Below are 20,050 nucleotides of genomic sequence, written 5' to 3'. Positions count from 1 at the left end.
TCCTCAAGAGGAGGAATGGCAGCTGCTGGGCCTGACAGTGGTCTTTACTGCTGTGTCTATCTTATTGGAAGTAGGGCCCTCTATGTGTCATTTCTGTACCACCAAACGGGTCATGTTAGCATTTCTGCTGTGTTTCAGTTCCCTCTGGTGGTTCTGGATACCAGGAGAGGCATGGGGTAGGTACGTAGGCAGGTATGTTAATGCATTGGCTATGGGGTCTCCCATTTGGTTGATTTGTGGAGTCCTCTGTGGAGTCCACCTTGAGTCCTTTGTAGAAATTATGAGAACAAATAAAAGCACAAAGTTTGAGGCCAGGGATGCCTGTTCAGACCAACTAAAGTTTTCTTTGAGAAATATGTATATATATAAGCTTTCAGGTGCATGCACACTTCTTTGGATAGGCTGAGGTGTAACTCTGTTGGTTTGAAGCAGCAGAACAAAGTTGGAGACCAGGGAAAACCTTTTAAGTCCAACAAAGTTTTATTCTGAGGATGAGCTTTTGTGTGCATGCCCGCTTTTCCCATAGAAACCACCCCAGAAAAAAACGGTGCTCGTATTGGGAGAGCGCATACCGAGACGGGTGGGATGTGACAAAGTGCATTTTGTGTGCCTGTTTCCCAACCGGCTTCTGGCTCTTAATTTAGTGTTTGCCACGGCCTAGTTGCTGGCGGCGTAATTCCATTAAGCTAATTGATGGTTTGTTGTTTGTATCGAATCTCACCGTCTTCCTGAATGTCTCTGTAAGGTGCTTTATGTGCTGAGGAGAAAGTGGCGTAGAGACCCCCCTTGAATGCTGGCAGAGGGCTGGTTCTCTTCATGGTTGCACATTGGGGATTCCAGGGGGTTGTGGAAATACAAAACATTAAATTGCCTTGCTGGGTCAGACCACGGCTGGGCTTGGTGGATCTAGCATCCCGGTTTCAAAATGGCCAGCCAGATAATGTTGCTGGGTTATTTGCAACTGGGTGTAAAAGAAATGAACCCCTCTTTTATCTAGCAATTGGAGGCTTGTTTTGTTTGAAAGATAACATGTGTTTGGCTACTGGTAATGGGGAACTTGGCAGGGTTTATGATGAGCTATTTGCAGAATTCTTTCCCCCCAAAGTGTCCAGAATGTAATTAAAAAAAAAAAACATGGGTTATAACACTGCAGCGCAAGACTGCAAAACTGCTTTTTAAAAAACTTTGTAATGCGATCACCCCCTTAAAATTTTTTTAAAGGATTTTTGGAACAGAGGGAGGGAGAGGGAGGACAGCAATGAGGAAAGGGGTGTTCCCAAACCACTCAAAATGGCGGGCACAGGGAAAAACCCGATTACATATATTTCATCATTGGGCAGGCCTGAATTAGACCCTGTTATTCTCTGTTTTAAACAATGAAAACAGGTTTTCTGGGGCTTCCTTTTCTGTGGGGCAAATGAGGAGGCCTGGGCCTGAGGAAGCAGATCTTAGTGTGGAAAAGGGAAGTCAACCCTTTCAAAATGCAAATCTGATCAGTATCCCTTGCCAGTCTCTCCCTCGCTGCCGGCCCCTCCTGCTACATTGCGGGGAGATCCTTAGATGGGGGCAGTGTTGAAGGATGCAACTTCTTCTTGCAGAGGCACAATCTGGGAAGAGCTTTGCTGTTGCATCCAACAGCTGGTAAGTTTGAAAGCAGTTGGGAAGCCAGCTGCGGGGGAACTGATCCTTCCTCTCACCTTCTACCTACCTTTATGTGGGTGGGAAGGAAAGCGAGTCGCTGGTAGGAGGAGACAGCCGTAGCGTGCCAAGCACTTGGCCTTCTGCTTCACAACCCAGATGGCATTCCAGGCTGCCTAGCAGATGCTAAAAGTTGCCCCTTGGAGATCGAAGATGGCTCAGGGACCCTCCCTGGATGGACGTAATTAAATCCAAGTGAGCCTGCAGAAGGAATTGATAGTGACCTGGTACGACTTCTGTGCAGCACAGCTGCTTGCAAACAAAACTCTGCATGCAATCCCCTGGAGGGACACTTCAAAAAAGTAGCACACTAGGTAGGAAGGGGCCTTGGGGAACGGTTTAGAGAAAGGGGTCGTGGTACACCAGAAAAAGGTACATGTTCGTAAGGTAAGAAGTTGGAAGGTGTCCTCAGAAGGCATGCATGTGGGACCCACGAAATCAAGAGGGCGGCAGCCCTAAACAGGACAAGGCGGATCTCATGCCAACAGACTTGCTGCGTAACTCACCTGCTTTGTTTTAAAGTCGGATCTCTTTGGAGGGAAGTAGGACTATTTAAGAGAATCGGTATGGAATATTGGGAGCCTATTTTCTTCCTTTGGGGCATAAGCTGCAGCTAAAATATTCCCCCCTCCTCCTCCATATGGAGGAGCCTTTGATGCCCTGCAGAGGTAGCCAACATTCAACCTGCCTCTCTGCTAGCAAGAAGTGTTCTCCAGGAATAAGCTCCATCACTTTCAGGGTTCTCAGCTGGCAGAGTGGGGATTCGAACCTGGGTCTTCAGATCCTAGTCCAGCTCTCTTAACTGCTACCTAATTCTGACTTTCAGTTCTCTTGGGGTCGATATTATTTCCCACATCTTGTTACAGAATGCAGGTCTGCCGCCAAGTGCCCTGGCGGCTTCTTGAATACATTTTGGGACGGTCACGTTTGATATCTTAATTACATGGGCTCGGCCCATGAGTCTCAAAGAGGGATCATCTCCACCCAGCCCTGTCCCTGTAAGCCAGGTGCTTTATAACCTCCCATGGGGGGGGGGCTCACCTCTGAAATAAACAATGGATAATTAAAAGGTTGGATGAAAGCGGAGGGGGAGGAAGGGAGAAATTTATGTAAAATTAAACAGTGAATATCTTCATGTTATCGTTCTAATTAAACAGTGAATATTTTCACATTATCGTTCTGAACCGGATGTTGTCGAACCAATTTTGAATAAAGCGATACAGGGGAGAGGGTTTGGGGGCGGGTGGGTTCATACAGAAAATTTCCTTTATTAATGAGCCATCCCTGAAGCACTCTGTAATTTCAAATAGCGCCGATTCCCCCCCAAAAGCCCCTTTTATGCTGCATGATCTTTCTAGGAGTTTGGGCTGTTTTTTTTTAAACGTTCTAAGTTGAGCACTGTAGCATTAAACCGATATAACTCTTTAGTTATAGTGGCACTGTTGAGATGCCTTGGCTCCCTTTATTAATCCGACGTGAGCGGGTTTGTATGAACAGGTAAATAAATTCTGCTAGCAGCTGCTTACTGAAACAGGTCTGCCTGAAATGACAGGAAGAAACCATTAGCCACCCCTTACTAAAACAGTACAGAAGCAGTTTGACAATGGCCAGCAATTGGTGTCCTAACCTCTCTGTGACCATTCTGCTTGGAGAATTAGATGGCCATGTTTGGAAAAGAGAGTTGACATTTTTCTCTTCACTTTGACTGTTGGCTCCAGAATTGGACCTTTCTTTTTGTGCACCAGAATGGTTGCCTCTGGGGCATACACAGAGCGTTTCTCTTAACAATCTGGGTCTTTCCCACAGCCATAAGACTATTCAAGTAAACTGAACTTAAATATTTGCTCGGATGCCGGTCCATGGCTTGGATTGGCCAACAATAAGCTCCGCTGTGATTGGCTGTCTCTGCCTTATATTTTTTGTGGGTAGCTCTGGGGCTTCTGTCGTAACCCTTCTCCTGTTTCCTGGCCACTGCTGTGAAAAATAATTTGGAAGGCGGGGACTATGTGTCATTAAAATGGGTGGCTATTTGAGTCTTTAGCATGCAAAACTTTCTTTCTGATTTAGATTACGATCTTGGGAATTCTCCTGGAGAGAGCAGAATGAATTAATTAGCATTAAAAGTCAGCCTAGAGAAAATATTAATTTGGGTTTATAATGCGGCGTCTTTACTGACGGCCTCCAGGCTTCTGTATTCCCACCGTATCCTGTGACATTTTGGTGTAAGAAGCAGCATGGGTCACTTGCTGAAGGAGGCCTGAGTTGTGACCGCTGGGGGATTGGAGGATGGAGCCATGGATTCAGTGAGAGCCGGCTTTAATCATTCCCTCCAATTGTGCCTACTTGCTCTTCTTACTTCTCTGTTCCTTATAGCTTCCTAAAACCAGAACAGGGATCACAATAGGCCGTGTTTGAGATGCTGGACTGGAAAGAAGGGCAGGTTTTTAAAAGCTTTTTAATTCTACATCATTTATACCCCATCTTTCCCCTCAAGGGGACCCCAAAGTTGTGTGCCTCATTTTCCTTGCCTCTGTTTTATCCTTACAGCAACCTCGTCAGGTGGGTCAGGCTGGCAGAGAGTGTGACTAGCCCAAGGTCCCCCACCAAATGGCCAAGTGGGGATTTGAACTCAGGTCTTCCAGGTCCTGGTCCGACCCACTAACTGGGCCTTTCTCAACTTAAAAAAAAATCATTGAGAACCTTTTGACACAGTCTTCAGACTTTCAGAACCCCCAGAAGTGGTATGAATGTGGTTGGGAAGCAGAGCTGTGGACATGCCCACCCAGTGTCCCTCCCCTTCCCACCCCTTCCAGGCCCATCATTGGCCATTTTTTTTGGGGGGGTCGACATTACTATATATGGTCCTATCACAATAAATGTTTAACAAGTTTAAAAATAAATAAATTGAATTAACTCCCATCCATTCGGGAAACCCTTCCAGGGCTGTCAAGAAACTCCAGGGTTTCACAAAACCCCGGTTGAGAAAGCCTCCTCTAACCACTACCCCACACTGGCTACCTACTGTCTTGCTTAAAATCCCTGCATTCATTCAAACAAGCCGCAGTTTCTTCAACCGGAACTATTTTTCCGAGATGTTGCGGGCTGGAAGGTGGAAGGACTTCTCATTGGAGAATAAGCGACAGTCCCCTTTGCTTTATGCATTTTGCATTCATTTGCCGGAGTGGACCTGATAGACCCACTGGGGGTTCCCAGCTTGGAAACAAAGGGCACTTCCACACGTGCTGCCCACTTCAGCAACCGCTTGCAGGGGGATCTCGCCATTTCCTACAGTAAAACCCAGTTGCGGTGCATCGAAAGTGGATCAAAAGTGCATTATTTAGTACGTGTGAACGTCCCCCCAAACATTGACCCAGTGTCTGGTTGGCATTCTGAATGGGCTTCTTTCTCCCTGCTGTCACCCTTATCCAAAACGCGTCTTTTCTCTTCCTGCGATGTGAAGCTGCCTCTTTGAAAAAGCTTAACAACCCCGTTCTTGATCTCCCTTTGTTTTAATCCCCCCTTTATTTTCAGCTCCTTATCTAATCTCTTTTATGTTTATGATGAGACTGGAATGCCCTAAGAGATGCTAAATGGGTTCTCACATTTGAGAAGTGTGCTCTCTTGCTTGAGTGGGCAGCCTCTCTGCATAAAACTGCCGAGCGTGTTCTCTGCCCTTGCGCTGAATCCGCCACGTATTGATTTCCTCTTTCAATGTATGAGGATGTATTCGTAGGGCGTCCTCTTCTTTATCCGCCCCAATGCCTCCCCCTTGCTTTCTTTTATGTGATGATTGCCTCTTGTCTTTTTTACAGCTTTGGAAGAACGTCGGAAAAGCCTGAGGTCGGAGTTCCTCCCCTGCCAAATGAAGACGCTAAATGTCACCTGTCCGTAGCCGTGTGGGATTATAACGCACTGAGGTGAGAAATCCAGTGTTTATGCAGGCCAAAAACTTACCTCTATTTGGGGCTCCTTTTGGACAGAGGAAGAATGCTGATTCCATCCTTGAAAAATGTGGGAATAAGTTCTGAACTTCTTAGCTGGGAGTGGCTCGTGGACTTTGCCACCACTGGGTCTTGTCACTGCAGCCACTCTCAGGCTCCACAGAGCTCTCAGATTTTCTTTAAACATGGCAGGCCCAGAAGTCTGCAGAAAAACCGGTTTATAGTCAGTGTGGCACTGACTGACCCACAGATTTAGGTATCCACCGATTGGGCCACACTTGAACCCGGGACCTTCTGCTTGCCAAGCTGATACTCTGCCATTGAGTCACAGCCACTCCCAATTCAGTGCTTAGGGCTGATCCTGCGTTGAGCAGGGGGATGGACTAGATGGCCTGTATGGCCCCTTCCAACTCTTTGATTCTGTGATTCTGTGATTCTATGATTCTATGATTCTATGAGTACGAATACACATGAAGCTGCCTTCTACTGAATTGGGCTATTGAGCCACCAAGGCTGGTCTTGTCTGTTTCGACTGGCAGGTGCTCTCCATGGTCCTGATCAAAGAAAGGTCTTTCCGTGTCCTCTGGTCCAATCCTTTTTAATTGGAGATGCCAAGGATGGAACCTGGGACCTTCTGCATGCTAAGCAGATGCTCTGCCACTGAGCCACAGCCCCTCCTCCCAGACCACATGGTACCTTTGTGTGACCTGTTATCCTCAGTTAATTCCATTACTTATCAAACCTTCCTTTAAAAAAATGAAATTAATGTAATTACCTTAGCATTCCCATTGACACCAGGCCGTTCATCCACCGCCATCCATCCGTTTCATCAAAAAGGAGATGAAAATGTCTTCTCTCCATTAACCTACTAATCTTCGCAGGAGCCCCTTTAATATATTTTTTTTAAAGAACAGAAGTTGACTAAGTGCCCCATTGATTTATTTTCCTGTGGTTCTTCTTTATGCAAAGTGCTCTCTGAGGAAACCACTGCGTCGGGGCTTTGTGGGGAGAATGTGCAGATAATCATGGTGCCCATCGCAGGTAATGCGTTGTCATAGAACTAAACACCTTCTTTTCTCTCTGCCCTTTCCCCCAGAGGAGCAAAAGCTGAAGAGGAGTGAGTTGGCCCATGTCTAGGGAGTGAAGGACTCTCTAGGGTGGTGTCTGACCCATGCATGGATATTCTTTTTGCAAAACCCACATTGGCCATTTATATCTGGGCAGTGATTTAGACTTTCCCCTTTAGAACAGGCATGCACGATACAAAATCTGCAAAGAGTGGTTGCTCTTTCTTTCCCGGATATTTGCCAATGGTCTGCTTTTTATTTTGGTGAAAAACCCTTCATGAAAGATTTGCAGCCAGATGTTGCCAGCCAGGGGTTTGCTGCATGCCCCCCACACATAGCAGAGAACTCTGTCTTGAGTGTAAATTATTGGGGCAGCTAAAGCTTTTTCCAACCAAAGCAAACACTAGCAAGACTGAAAGAAGAGGGAATGGGGAAATGGAGGGTGCGGGCCTTTGTCCCTTTCCAGAGCACTTCAAGAGGCCAGACTAAAATTGCAATCAGTCTCTTCTGTGGGTGGGTGAGTCTGACCAGTGGGTGACCATGCCATTTTAGAGTTGAAGAAGAAGAGTTGGTTTTTATACCCCATTTTTCACTACCCGAAGGATCCCCAAAGCGGCTTACCATCACCTTCCCTTCCTCTCCCCACAACAGGCACCCTGGGAGATAGGTGGGGCAGAGATAGCTCTGACAGACCTGCTCTGTGAGAACAGTTTCTATCAGGACTGTGACTAGCCCAAAGGTTACCCAGCTGGCTGCATGCAGAGGAGGGCTGGGGAATCAAACTCAGCTCGCCAGGTTAGAAGCCGCCACTATTAACCACTCCAACACGCTAGCACAGGCAGGTAAAAAGTGGGATGTGAACCAGTCACTCTTGCATTCAGCACAACTCTCCAAGTGTTGAAACAGTCCAGATTGCACTTGAAAAAGCATGAATGGGGTGGGGGGTGAGGGGGGGAGCAAGGACACCTCATCCTGCTACACTGTGGTCCTATCAGGATTGGGCTCTTGTGGCTTTTTCAAGTGTCCTGAGATCACCTCTGAAACGATTAAGTTCGGCATCTGCAGGTCGGACACACAGTTGCAGTAATGTCTAGATTGGCCCTGCGTTTTGTGGGTTAGTAAATTATCAAAGGGGCACCTTCTACAGCACACACCTTCCCTCTAAGAATATGAAGCAGCCGTCGAAACACAGGCAGCTCCCCAAGGGAGAGCCAGGCTGGGAGCCATAAAATGCTTCTGAAGCTTACTTTTCAAACACGAGTTCAGAAACTCAGATCAGAGGACGAGAGAGAGGCTCTGCGCTCAAAATATCTGAAGACCATGGAGGTGGGAAGGAACCCCGAGCGGTTGGTGCAATTTAAAAAGTGGCCCCGGTTTGCTATGCAGAAGAAGGGTGTCGTCGCAAACTCCATTGGCTCCTGCACTTCTCTTAGAGCACCTTTCCGTGATGATCCGCCACGGGTCAGAAAGTGGTTTGTGAGACAGGCTTGTGCCAAGCACCAATTTGGCTTTTTAGGGCAAACGAAGACATCAGAAAGTCAGATGGATTCCAGTCTTGTGGAAGACCCGAGAATCCATTGATTTAATCCTTTCAGTTATATAGTAATCATATTATATTTTAAGGATTGAGCAGCTTTGCCATGACATGCACGAACCCTGCTGAAGTTAATGAGAGCAGGTTTCTTTCTTCAATAGGTCAGGAAGCGAGAGATTATAATGGCTTGGTGGTTGGCTTTAGGAAAAAAATGGAAGTTTTTATCTTAAACTTTGATGGAAGAAAAGAAGAAGCCAGTGGCTTTCTGTGCCTTTAAGTTTCTTTTTAAAGTTGTCGTCCTCTGAGAGAGAACAAGGAAGTCTTTTAACCAAAGGAGTATGGGAATAAGGCAAGGAATCCCTTGGGGTTTTTAAAAAGTTGCATGTAGTTCAAGGTAAACAGGTTCTAGCTCCTCCTCTCTTTGGTCTTCATTGTTTACATTTCACTTTTGCTTTTTTTCTGTAAGAAAAGAGAGTCCCCTCTTGTGTGCCGGGAATTGTCAGTAAGTGTAAAACCTGCTGATGAAAAAATGGCATTGAAGCTGCATTATGGGTTTTGTGATGTTAATGAAAACCACGGTTGGATTATTGTTGGTGTTATTTCTGACTACGTTATATGCTTAGGTCGTTCCATGTATTACGCCACGATGTTGTAGGTAAACCGCCCTAAGCCATATGGGAAGGTGGAATAAAAATCTAAGAATTAAATAAAATAATTTCCATCCTCCATAATTACCATCCTGTAATTAGAATTGTGCCTCAGAATTTCTGTAACTTTGCACAAGACCACCAACCGTGTCTACGAGTGCCAGATTTCCCAACATTAATACCCTCCAAAGAGCATTAAGATCCAGCACTCGAAATCAGCTCAGGGTCCCTGGCCCCAAGGAAATAAAACTGGTTCAACCAGAACTAGAACTAGGGCCTTTATGGCCTGGTGGACCATGCTGCTAGAAGACAGCAGGTCCCTCTGGGATCTCAGACAGTTCCGGAGGCCTATGGCTGAAGATGGAAGAACAACACCTTGGGTTTCCCTGCTGAAAAGTGGTCCACAGACAGAGAGCCAATCCAAGCTCTGTTCTTCCCTCACAGGGAGGAATTTTGAAAGGAAGTGGCTTCGATTGATATTATTGATGGTATTACAATGTTTTACTATATTATTGTTTTAAACTTCAATTCAGATGGATAGCCATGTTGATCTGAAGTAGGAGAACAAAGCTTGAATCCAGGGACAACTTTAAGACCAACAAAGTTTTATTCCAGCACCCAAAAGCTCACACCTTGAACAAAACTTTGTTGGCTTTAAAGGTGCCAATGGAACTCGAACGTTGTTCTGTTTCAAAATTGGTGGTGAATAACCCTGAATGCACTAGGAAAGGGCAGTACGGAGATAAAATAGTTATTTATGATTTCCAATGGACCCTTAAATTCTCTGGCCATACTGGATGAAGCCTGGAAAGGTAACTTGATTATATTTGTGACTCTCCGCTTGCTAAAATACCCCATTGACAGCAAGGATCGGCTTGTAAGTTTTAACACGGTTCTGTTCTCCGTTTAGAACCAAGGATGATGTTCTGCCTTCTCCTGTGGTGGAACCTTAAAGTTCTTGCCCTCTCTTTGCTCCTGAAAACGACCACCTCCTTGAACCCCGACGACCCCAATGTCTGCAGCCACTGGGAAAGGTAAGATGTTAGGAGCAGGAATGACTGGCCAAAAGGGATCTCCTCTCCCCACGCAGACCCAACTGGGAGAGCTTCTGCTGCCTGGTGGTTTAAGCCACTGGCCCCGGGATCTGCATGTGGCGGAGAGGTCTCTTGCTGGCATACACTAACCTGAGAGAAATCACCTCGGGCAAGGGAATAGACCCGAATAAAAGCCAGAAAAATTAGGCTTTTATTCCAGTCAGCTATACCAATAGCCAGTCAGATCAAAGAATCTGTAATCGGCTTAAATAGTACCCAAAAGCAGTAAGGTATTTTTCGGGTGGGGTTTGGCTCAGCTTGGCACTTGATGGCACTGCTCAGCATTATGAAAGAGAGGAGATCCTTTTTGTGTTGTGGAAACTGGAGTACCCAGATTTGGCATTTATCTGCTTTTTCCTTGCTTCTCCAAAGACAAAAACAGAATGTCAGGACACCTTGAAGGCTAACAGATTGATGTTTTTTTTTAATTTCTCCCCACAAAAGACTAACTTGGCTTTGTCCCAGCTTGAATTTTCCCCTGCTTTGGCTCTTGCTGCACTCCCTGCTGTTTCAGTCCTGCCCTGATGGTCTGTCAAGTTCTCCACTTAACTGGCACATTCCCAAAGAGCACACAAAGTCACAAATGACCATCCTCTTGGGTCTCAGCAGCTGAGAGTGTCAGTCCCTGAAGGATGCCACGTGGGCCCAGAAGGGAACTCCGGGGCACGGAGCCTGCAGTGAAAGTGGCTAAAAATGGCTAAAAAATGGCTGACCTCAGCACCTCTTTTATTATTGGTAGTTCCACCTAGTTTGGTGTATTTAAAAGGCCTGTCTGAGTCACTACAGGGTATGTGTGGGAAGGGAGATAGCTGTGAGCACAGAAGGGATGCCAGTCAAATGATCACATTAGAAACATTCTTGGTGGAGGTGTAGTGGTTAAGAGTAGTGGCTTCTAATCTGGGGAGCTGGGCTGGATGCTCTGCTCCTCCAAGGGCAGCCAGCTGGGTGAACTTGAGCTAGCCACAGTCCTGGTAGTGCTGTTTTGGCCTGTCAGAGCTATCTCAGCCCCACCTGCCTACCAGGGTCTCTGTTATGGGGGAGAGGAAGGTAAAGTGATTTTAAGCTGCTTTGAGACTCCTTCAGGGAGTGAAAAGTGGTCTATAAAAACCAGCTCTTCTTCTTCTTCACATACAGCCAGAGGCAATTTGGGTTCTACAGCCTTCCTTGGTGGTTACAAATATGATCAACCATATAGCCGATCACAGCTTGACAACTGAACTCTTTGACTCCTACCTACTGGTTGATGTTTTACCCACCCGAATCTGTTGGAAATTCCATCTCAAAGTTGTGTGAGGAAAGGCACCATGAGGAGGAACCCGTGGCCTTAGATGGAAAAAAAATTATTTGCCTAATCACACAGCAAAAGAGAGAACAGCACCTGGTTGTGAAAACTATATAGAATACTTCCCGAATGTGTGTTCTGTATACTTAATGGATTTGTCACCACTGAGGAAAACTGTAGCAGCTGAAGCATGTCTGGTTTTATGTAGTTTGTAGGCTATGCTCCTCTACTAGGATCAGTTTGTAAATTGTACCGTCTGACATTCCGACCCCGAAGTTTTCAGTTTTATATATGCACACCATAGAATAAATATTTTTATTTTTGTTGTAGCTTGAGCCTTTTGACACAAATTCTATGGCATTGGACCCAGGTAAAGTTTGCTACCCTCTTCAGGCACTATCCCCCAAATCTCCAGATGTTTCCCAGCCCACATCTGGCCAACCTATGTGTGTTGCTCTCCCAGGATCTGTGGGCTGGGACACTAATCTGAAAACTGGCAGAAGAAGAGGAGCAAAACATCTCCGTTTCCTTCCTGGAATTGCAAACCTCCAGGTGGGGGGCCTGGAGATCTGGAATTAGAACTGACTACAGAGGTCAGTTCCCTTGGAGAAAAGGGCTGCTTCGGAGGGGGGGGGGGACTCTATGACATTAGACCTCACCCTGCTCTCTTCCTTCCCCAAGCTCCTCTCTCCAAATCTTTGGGGGGTTTCCCAACCTGGAATTGGCAGCCCTAGGGAGAAGGCTGGCAGCAGGTGGGACCTTGCCATTCCCTGAGGGGGGTGTCTGAACTTCACGTTGGGAGCTGGGTTTGCTTGTTTAGCATCCCCCCCTCCCCCCCTTGAGGCTCTTCTTCCAAACCAGGCTCAATTTGTGTTCCACCACTTGAGAGGTAATTAGAGTTTTGCAGCGGCTTAACAAAGCAAGGAATAGAGAGTACCCTGGGAGGCGTGAACAATCATAACCAGGAAATATTCCTTCATTCCACATTCACGAGACTTTGGGGAATCTTAACCCACCGTCGCCTCTTAGTTAACCTTAGAAAATGAAGGTAGAAACATAAAAACCTAGAAGGGTTTTTTCCTGTAATGAGCTAGGATTTGCCTTTCCAGCTACCTCTAGAAACAGTGGCCCCTTCAGAAATTAATAAATCCTTAAGGTGAATCCTTCAGTCACCGAAAAATTATACTCCGCTGGGCACCATGACAGCTCATTGGTTTTCCCTCATGCCTGACTTCTACCCCAAAGATGGAATGATTATGATGAACCGAAATGAGAATATTGGGGGAGGCATCAGTTTTCTCCAAACTACATGCACAGATTCCCAGATCTCTGCTGGCTTTAAAGTAGGAAGCAAACTCCAGGGGGTCCCTCCATCATCTCCCGGCCCTTCCCTGAAAATTGTCTCAGGGCCTCCCCAAAGTATTTCCCCAGTGGAAAAGCAAACGTAATAATTAAGAGACCAGAGCAGGCCTGTTGAAATGTATTTTCACACAAATGGCTTCAAACCAACCCTGGATGATGATCAGGCTCTTCCAGATCTTCCTGGAGATTAATACAGAATGTCTTTGGCATTTACAACTCTGGCTCAGATCTCACAATCCTAAAGGGGGTCTGGGTATTAGCTGGAAGGAAACCTGAAACTGTGGGAGAGCCTTCAATGCTGTGGAGGAGTGAAGAAAATCGGGATAAGACAACTCTTTGCTAGCTCTGTAAAGAACAAAAACTGCTAATAAATGTTTTAAATAGATAAGCTCTTCTGGGCAGTCTGGTGCTGGAGCGCCCTAACAATAAGAACTGTTCAGCATGGCAGAAAGCAGATGGAAGCTTCCAGAAAGGGGAAAGCAGCATGGAGATTGTTAGTTGGGGGAACAACATAACAGGTCCCGGTGAGTCACCGGAGCAAGTATCCTTGCTTCCCTTTGCATCCTTCTGGGTTTCTGGCCGAGGCAGCCCTCTGCAGGAAGGCATTTTCCTCTGGTACTTTGGCCTCCTCATCTCCAGCACTGATCGAATGAGCTCCCTTGAGAGAGGACTGAAACGAAAGCAGAGGGACACAAGTGGAACCCAGGCTCCGGAGCTAAGCCCTGGAGGGGACCTGGGGGGAGGCAGAATGTCTCCACATAAGAGATCCCAGCCTCCTGATTATGCCTGGGCCTACAACCCTCGGCTTTCTACAGGGGATAAATGTGTTTATAAAACAAAGTTTGAGTCTCGGGGCACCTTTGAGACCAACCAAGTTTTATTTGCGGTATGAAGCAGGAATAAAACTTGGCCGATCTTCAGGGACACAAACTTTGTTTTGGTGCTTCAGACCGACACAATGATCCACCTGGATCATGATCATCTGCCTTTCTCGATGAAACTTGAGGCAGATCACAGACACAAAGCCTTCAGGATTGTGAGAGCCATAAAGCTTCCATCTGTGGCTGAGACCTCCAAGAGACTTTGCCCAGAGCCTTTATCCAGGCTAGTGGAGATCAGGTTGCCGAACCAGGATTTGATCATTCTTCCCTCAGATGGCCACGGACTGAATGCTTAGCAAACAGCACGCTTTCCTGTCTTTTAGACCTCTTGGAGTACTGACCTTAGGAAGATAATAAGCAGCCTCAGAAAGCTCTGTTTTCATCCCGTCTGTGGGCCCAGGTGAGGCGCCACCCTGCAGAAACCATTGGGAAGGCTGCGCTCTTTCTCCCAGAACTCTCCACTGCTGCCATGAAAGAAATGTCAAAGGGAGATTGTTGCATGAAATTACCAAACTCCAATTTATCAGCAGGTTTGATTCGGCTTGTTTAGGGCTTAACGGAGAACGTTTTTCTCTCCCGCTACAGGCATTAAATTGGTATAGCACAGCTAGAAAGATATCGGCGGGCCGTTTGCGACTTCTGTGAACGGCTGCTGTCCTTATCTGGAATGCATTTTGGACTGGTCTTGGCCTGTCGTGGTCTCTGGGCCTCGCTGTTCACAATTATTTTGTTGTGTGGGCTTATCCCCGATGAAAAAAGACTCCCAACTGAGCACACGTTTCCCACAGCCGATCAATTTAGGCTGTATTCTTAGGCTGCCTTAAATCTAGATGCTGCCACTTCCGTCTTCTTTGGTCACATCTTCTGACAGTGGGTGAAGACTTTGTCTTGTCTGGCATGGAAGAGAAAGTCGGATTGCCAAACTGATCTGGGCCAAACACTCCCTCCCCCGAACAAGAATGAAATCCATGTTCTACCCTTTTATTAGGACCAGCCCAAATGATCCATAATGATGTGCAGGATCTTAAGTCTGATGGGACTCTTTGCGAAGCAGGATGTTCACAGATTCAGAAAGTGAGAAGGCAGAGAAGCAGAGATCTCAGGCCATGGTGTAAAAAGGCTTCATAAGTTTGCCAACTTCCAGGTGGGAGCAAAGAACCAACAAAGGGGTTGCAGAATGTGTGGATATGACACAACATCCCAGGTCATTCCTGAATGGTTGGGAGAAGAGATGTTTCTGTGAGCTGGAAAGACTGTGTTAAAACTGCGGAGGATTCTTCTAGGATGGCTGTCAGCTGCGAGGTTCCTTTATTTGGGTCCCTATTTAGACACTTGTCCGGTGTGATTCTGTGATCCCCAGGAATTTCCCAGCCCAGAGTTGATAAAACCCCGTAGCTCAGGGGTAGTCAAACTGCGGCCCTCCAGATGTCCATGGACTACAATTCCCAGGAGCCCCTGCCAGCAAATGCTGGCAGGGGCTCCTGGGAATTGTAGTCCATGGACATCTGGAGGGCCGCAGTTTGACTACCCCTGCCGTAGCTGATCCAGGAACAAGCTTTTAAAAACTGACTTCCAGCTTGTTATGTAGAACAAATTGTGAGTCCAGATCAACAAAGTACCCATGCACACCTTGAATAAAACTTGGTTGGTCTTGAAGGTGTCCCCGGACTCAGACTTAGTCCTGCTGCTTCAGACCAACATGGCCACCCACCTGAATCTATCTGAAGAAGTGTACCTGCACATGAAAGCATCTCCCTTTAATGAAGCTCAGTTGGTCTTAAAGGTGCCCCTGGACTCAGTTTGTTTTCCTGCTTCAGACCAACACGGCTATGCACCTGAGCTTATTATATCGTGTGCATAAATCATCCCAAGCCTCATGAATAGCTCCTAGTGGCATTCCGAAGTTCATTAAGCTCAGATGCATTATTTATTTTGAGGATGTGGATCACGCAAGAAGCAAGCAGATAGGTGAGACGTGGGTGGAAACGCCAGCCGCAGTTGGGCCTGGCGGAATTGCAGGCAGGCGGCAAAGCAAAACAGTGGATATCAAGACCAGGAATACAATATTGATTTTTGTGTGAAGGAAGTCAGCAACCCGGAGACCCAATCAAGGAGAAACAAAAATTAAATACCAGAATTGATTGGTTGCTCTGGCCAAGATGACTGTGATACTTAGGGGGTAATAAATCAAGCGCAAAAGATTGAGTTAGGGGGAGGTCAAAGGAAGCAAACAGGATCATAAAATAATAATCCAGTTGGCTGTATGTTTTTTTTTTTAGTTCAATAGTGAGTGGTCTAAATTTGTCCTCTTTTTGTATGCTTTTTTTCTTTGCCAATTGTTCAAAGCGGGAATCAGGAAGTGTTCAGTTCAGAGGAGCTGTCATTTTACAGGAAAGCTTGGTTGCGGATGAAGTAGGGATGAATCCTGCACCTCTGTGCATGAATAAATGTGTTGGCCCTACAAATTCAAAAGTGTGCTTCTTCCACCAAACCAGGAGTCCACAACCTTCTTGATCCTGTGGGCGCCTTTTGCAATTCTCACAAAGGGTGAAGGGCACAGCCACAAAATGGCTGCCATGGGAGGCGGAGCCAACCCCTACCCCCCCCCCCAAGAAAGTTCAAGGAGCTACTTGACCTGCTCCCAATGAAATCCCCAGATTCATGAATGGCTAGACAGATCCTTCTCCTGGATGCTTGAGGCTGATCCTGCACTGAGCAGGGAGTTGGGCTACATGGCCTGTATGGCCCCTTCCAACTTGATGATTCTAGTTCAGCCATAGAATGTGCTGCCTCAGGAGGTGGGGAGCTCCCCCTCACTGGCCGTCTTCAAGCAATGACCGGGCAGATCCTTTTCCTGGATGTTTTATGCTGATCCTGCATTGAGCAGGGGGTGGGACTAGATGGCTTGTATGGCTCCTTCCAACTCTGGGATTCTGTGATGTGTTAGGGGCAACTTGTAGCCTGGTTATTATTTTCCTTCTGTGTCCTTTGTCATCTCATTCAACGTTGACAACTTTTCATTCTAATTTTATTGTGTCAGTTAATCTTAAGTACAAGGAAGAAAAGGGGTAATTTAAACATATTTTCTTGGGAATAGGAGTCCAAGAGACAAGAAAACAAACACTATGATGGCAACTGTTACTTTATCCTATTCCGCACTCCATTAGAAGTAGGGATGGGCATGGGCTGGGAATCCTGAATCAAACCAAATGCCCTAAAATGAATGGACTGTTTTGGACTCCCTTTCGCGAAGAAAGGGGGAGCAGCTCAACCAGGAAGAGTTACGTGGCTAGCAGGCATTTAACCCATTCATTTCACATTCCCTCCCCCCCGAAGCAGGAGGAAGTGAAATGGGCCTCTCAAACTGCTGCCAGTCATTTAAACCAGGGGTAGTCAACCTGTGGTCCTCCAGATGTTCATGGACTACAATTCCCATGAGCCCCTGCCCGCAACCCCTGGTTTAAACCAAACAGCTTGGCTGTTTAAATGGGCTGAACCCCGAACCAGACAGAACTCCGGGAAATGTTTGGGGAAGCCCTGATCAAGTGCTTTCCGCCTAGCTCTGGGAAAGGGGTCACCACCACTTGGGTTTTTTCACTGAGACCTCAGATGCCACAGAGCCCCACTATAGGCTGGGTAGCTGAAAAGTGTGGAAGTTGAAGCCTCGTAGAAAATAATTTTGTGCTTGACAAGAAGCAATTGTTAGGAACATGCCATACGGGTAACCATTAACCACTGTGTCAAACGTGGCTGTGCCCAGAGACAGCTGACTTAATTAACTTGTTTGTTGAGGCACTTTCATCTCCCTTTCCTCCTCAAGCGGGACCCAAAGCAGCTCCCCCAACCCCCAAACGTAAACGTTTGAAATTAAATATAATTTACATAATGAAACAGGAGGAAAACCCCCATTCTGGCCTGGACGTGGGTCCACTATGGAGGCTAAGAACCAAGGTTCCCCAGTGCTTCAGCTTGTTCCCATGACCACGTCCAGGTTTAAAGCTCCGGGAGAGGAGGAGGGAAGCAGAACTTGGTACCATAGTTAGAATGTCAGACTAGGATCTGCCAGGGAAATAGGAAAGCCCAATACTCCCTGGAGTGGCAAGGTTGAAATAGGAAGGGGGAAATCTGACAATGTTGTGATGAGCAGAGATATGGAAGAGAGAAACTGCACCTCTTAACAACCTCCCCAGTATAGACAGGCGATTGGTTAACAGCTAGATTGAAAGCGATTGGAGCCCCAGTGGATCTGGCTGCAAGCTGCCCAATCGGGCATGGCACCTTTTGACTTAACTGGCTCCCGTAGGAAGACCAGTTGGTACAAGCCAAGCAGAGGCTCTGAGTTAGTCCTACCTTGGACCTCAGGCTTGGTCCTCAGCAGATCTGTATACACAACACTAAGAATAAAATGGAGGACAGGGAACTAGCATAGGTTCCCCATAGGGGAGACAGGTGGGTGTAAATGGGGTACATAAATAAATACACATATAAGGAAAGAGAAGCTTGCCGTGTTGTTGCCAGATTCTCCCTAAATTAGGGCTCTCTTACTTTGTTTTCTGTTCTTCCTTGAGATGCCACAGTCTTGCTGATCACAAATGCCTGAGCTTTTCTGGGAGCGAATTTTAAAATGAACGAAATGCCAGGTTGCCAAATGCAATTTATGATACTCAATTACTGGTTAATTTCTGCTACAAATTATCTCAGATTAAAACAGTCCCTCTTTAAAAATGAACACAACTGACTGAGCAGACCCCAGAGACCGTTTTTCCTCCCCTGTTTTTATAATAATAAAAAAGCCGTCTTTGATGGGCGCACACGTCATTTTGGAAGCAGGCTTCATCTTGCAAGTGGAACGCAGGGATCCCACCATGCTGGGAATGACGACAGTATTGTGCTAATATGTGCTTTTAATTAGCTTTCTTCCGTACACAAGTTAGAAAACGAATAATCCCAGGAGGAAAGAATGTATGCGGATTTTATTTAATAGCATAATAAAATTTTTGGAGAGATTTTGTTCAAGGCAGCGAACTTCAATCAGCAGCATTTTAATTTGGGGGTCCATTTGCAAAAGGAATGATTTTACTTCAGCTGCTTCTTTTCGGGAGGGATTTTTGAAAAGACAACCTCGTCCTTCATCTCCTTAGTGTTGAGCAGGAAGCAGCCAACAAACCAAATTTTGAAACTCTGTGTGTGTGTGTGTGACATGCTGTTCAGGTACAACCAGCTCATGGTGACCCTATGGGTCAGGGGTGGCCAAACTGTGGCTCTCCAGATGTCCATGGACTACAGTTCCCATGAGCCCCTGTCAGTATGAGGAACTGGAGGGCCACAATTTGGTCTCCTCTGACCTATACATTTGAACAGGCAAGAGAAGAGCAGAGGTGGTCCGCCATTGCTTGCCTCTGCAGACCAGCCATAGACGTCCTGGATGGTTTCCCGACCAAGGGCTAAGCAGGGCCGACCCCACTTATCTTTCAAGGTCTTGCTTACCCGGCCTATCCAGGTCAGGAAATTCCAAACACCCAACCTAGGAAGCCTTCCCCATTAGGTGGCACTGAGGGGGTGGTCTTGCGCTGTCCGCAGTGATGAAAATCCTAGCACATGGACTTTGCAGGACCTCATTGAATTCAGATGCACTTGTGGAATCTGGTGGGGAAGCATTTTAGTTCTGGAAGATGGCATGGGGGAGAAAAATAAAAACTACTTTTCCTTTGAACAACAAGTGGTGATTTGGATTTATTAAATTGGAAGGCCTCTTGAACTTCCAGGGGCTGACCAAGACCATGGTGTGTGTGTGTGTGTTTTCTGGTCTCAAATGGGAAGCCCTTGCTTGCCCCAGAAATCCTAGTGCAAACTGTGGTGTGCGATGGAGGTGGAAGAAGAAGGGATGGAAAAAGGAATGGCAGAAGCTTCAGGGAAGGAAATAGAGTGTGACCCACTTTTTGTTGGGCAAGGTGGGGGTTTCTTGGAAACCGCACTGAAGATTTCTTACCACACAGTGGCTCCTGCACAATCCCCCTCCTTTGGCTTTGCAGGATGTTGGAGGTAGACAAGAACCCCCTGGGCAATTTGGCCATCTGTGTAGGACGCCCTAACTGGGTCAGCTTCACAGGGTAGCTGTGCAGTCGAAGACCTAAATTCGAGTCCCTGGGACCAGCAAGATTTCTGGGTCTGAGCTTCCCAGAGTCAAAGTTCCGTTCATCAGTTCCAAGCAGGACTGACAATCCCTCAGTCCTTAAAACCCACTCAAAATCAAACTAATTGTTCCTTCTCTTGGCTTCGGACTCGGATATCAGGGCTCAGGGATCTTCATGCCTACTTGTAGCTGATGAAGGGAACCTTGAGTCTCATACCCTAGGAATCTTTATGCTTTCAGATGTTGATGTCCGTGTTTCTCATGGAGTTTTCTTGTTCGCATATGCTTAAAAAAAATTAGGACCAAGATTCAACTGAAGTAATTCACTGTTTATATTTATGTATTTGATTTATATACCGCCCTCCCAAAACTGGCTCAGGGCAGTGTACAACAATAAAATAACAGTACCAT

At 46.5% G+C, this 20,050-nt stretch overlaps 1 protein-coding gene and 1 non-coding gene across 9 annotated transcripts in view; one reads left to right on the top strand and one right to left on the bottom strand.

The window, feature by feature from the left end:
- The window catches only part of MEGF11 (multiple EGF like domains 11), a 274,750-nt gene that overhangs the window by 77,933 nt on the left and 176,767 nt on the right, over positions 1 to 20,050 (top strand). For all 8 annotated transcript variants that reach the window (XM_077317624.1, XM_077317627.1, XM_077317626.1 and 5 more), the window contains exons 2-3: positions 5,511 to 5,615; positions 9,798 to 9,921. In XM_077317624.1, the coding sequence (XP_077173739.1) occupies positions 9,806 to 9,921 (116 nt within the window). In that variant the 5' untranslated portion in view covers positions 5,511 to 5,615; positions 9,798 to 9,805. The remainder of the gene's footprint in view (positions 1 to 5,510; positions 5,616 to 9,797; positions 9,922 to 20,050) is intronic.
- TRNAA-AGC (transfer RNA alanine (anticodon AGC)) lies at positions 6,243 to 6,314 on the bottom strand. The gene has a single exon. It is a non-coding gene; the product is annotated as a tRNA-Ala (tRNA).

The sequence above is a fragment of the Paroedura picta genome, chromosome 18, assembly GCF_049243985.1.
Source record: "Paroedura picta isolate Pp20150507F chromosome 18, Ppicta_v3.0, whole genome shotgun sequence".
NCBI lineage: Eukaryota > Metazoa > Chordata > Lepidosauria > Squamata > Gekkonidae > Paroedura > Paroedura picta.
The sequence above is the reverse complement of the archived record's forward strand: the minus strand, read 5'-3'. Positions and strand labels throughout refer to the sequence as shown.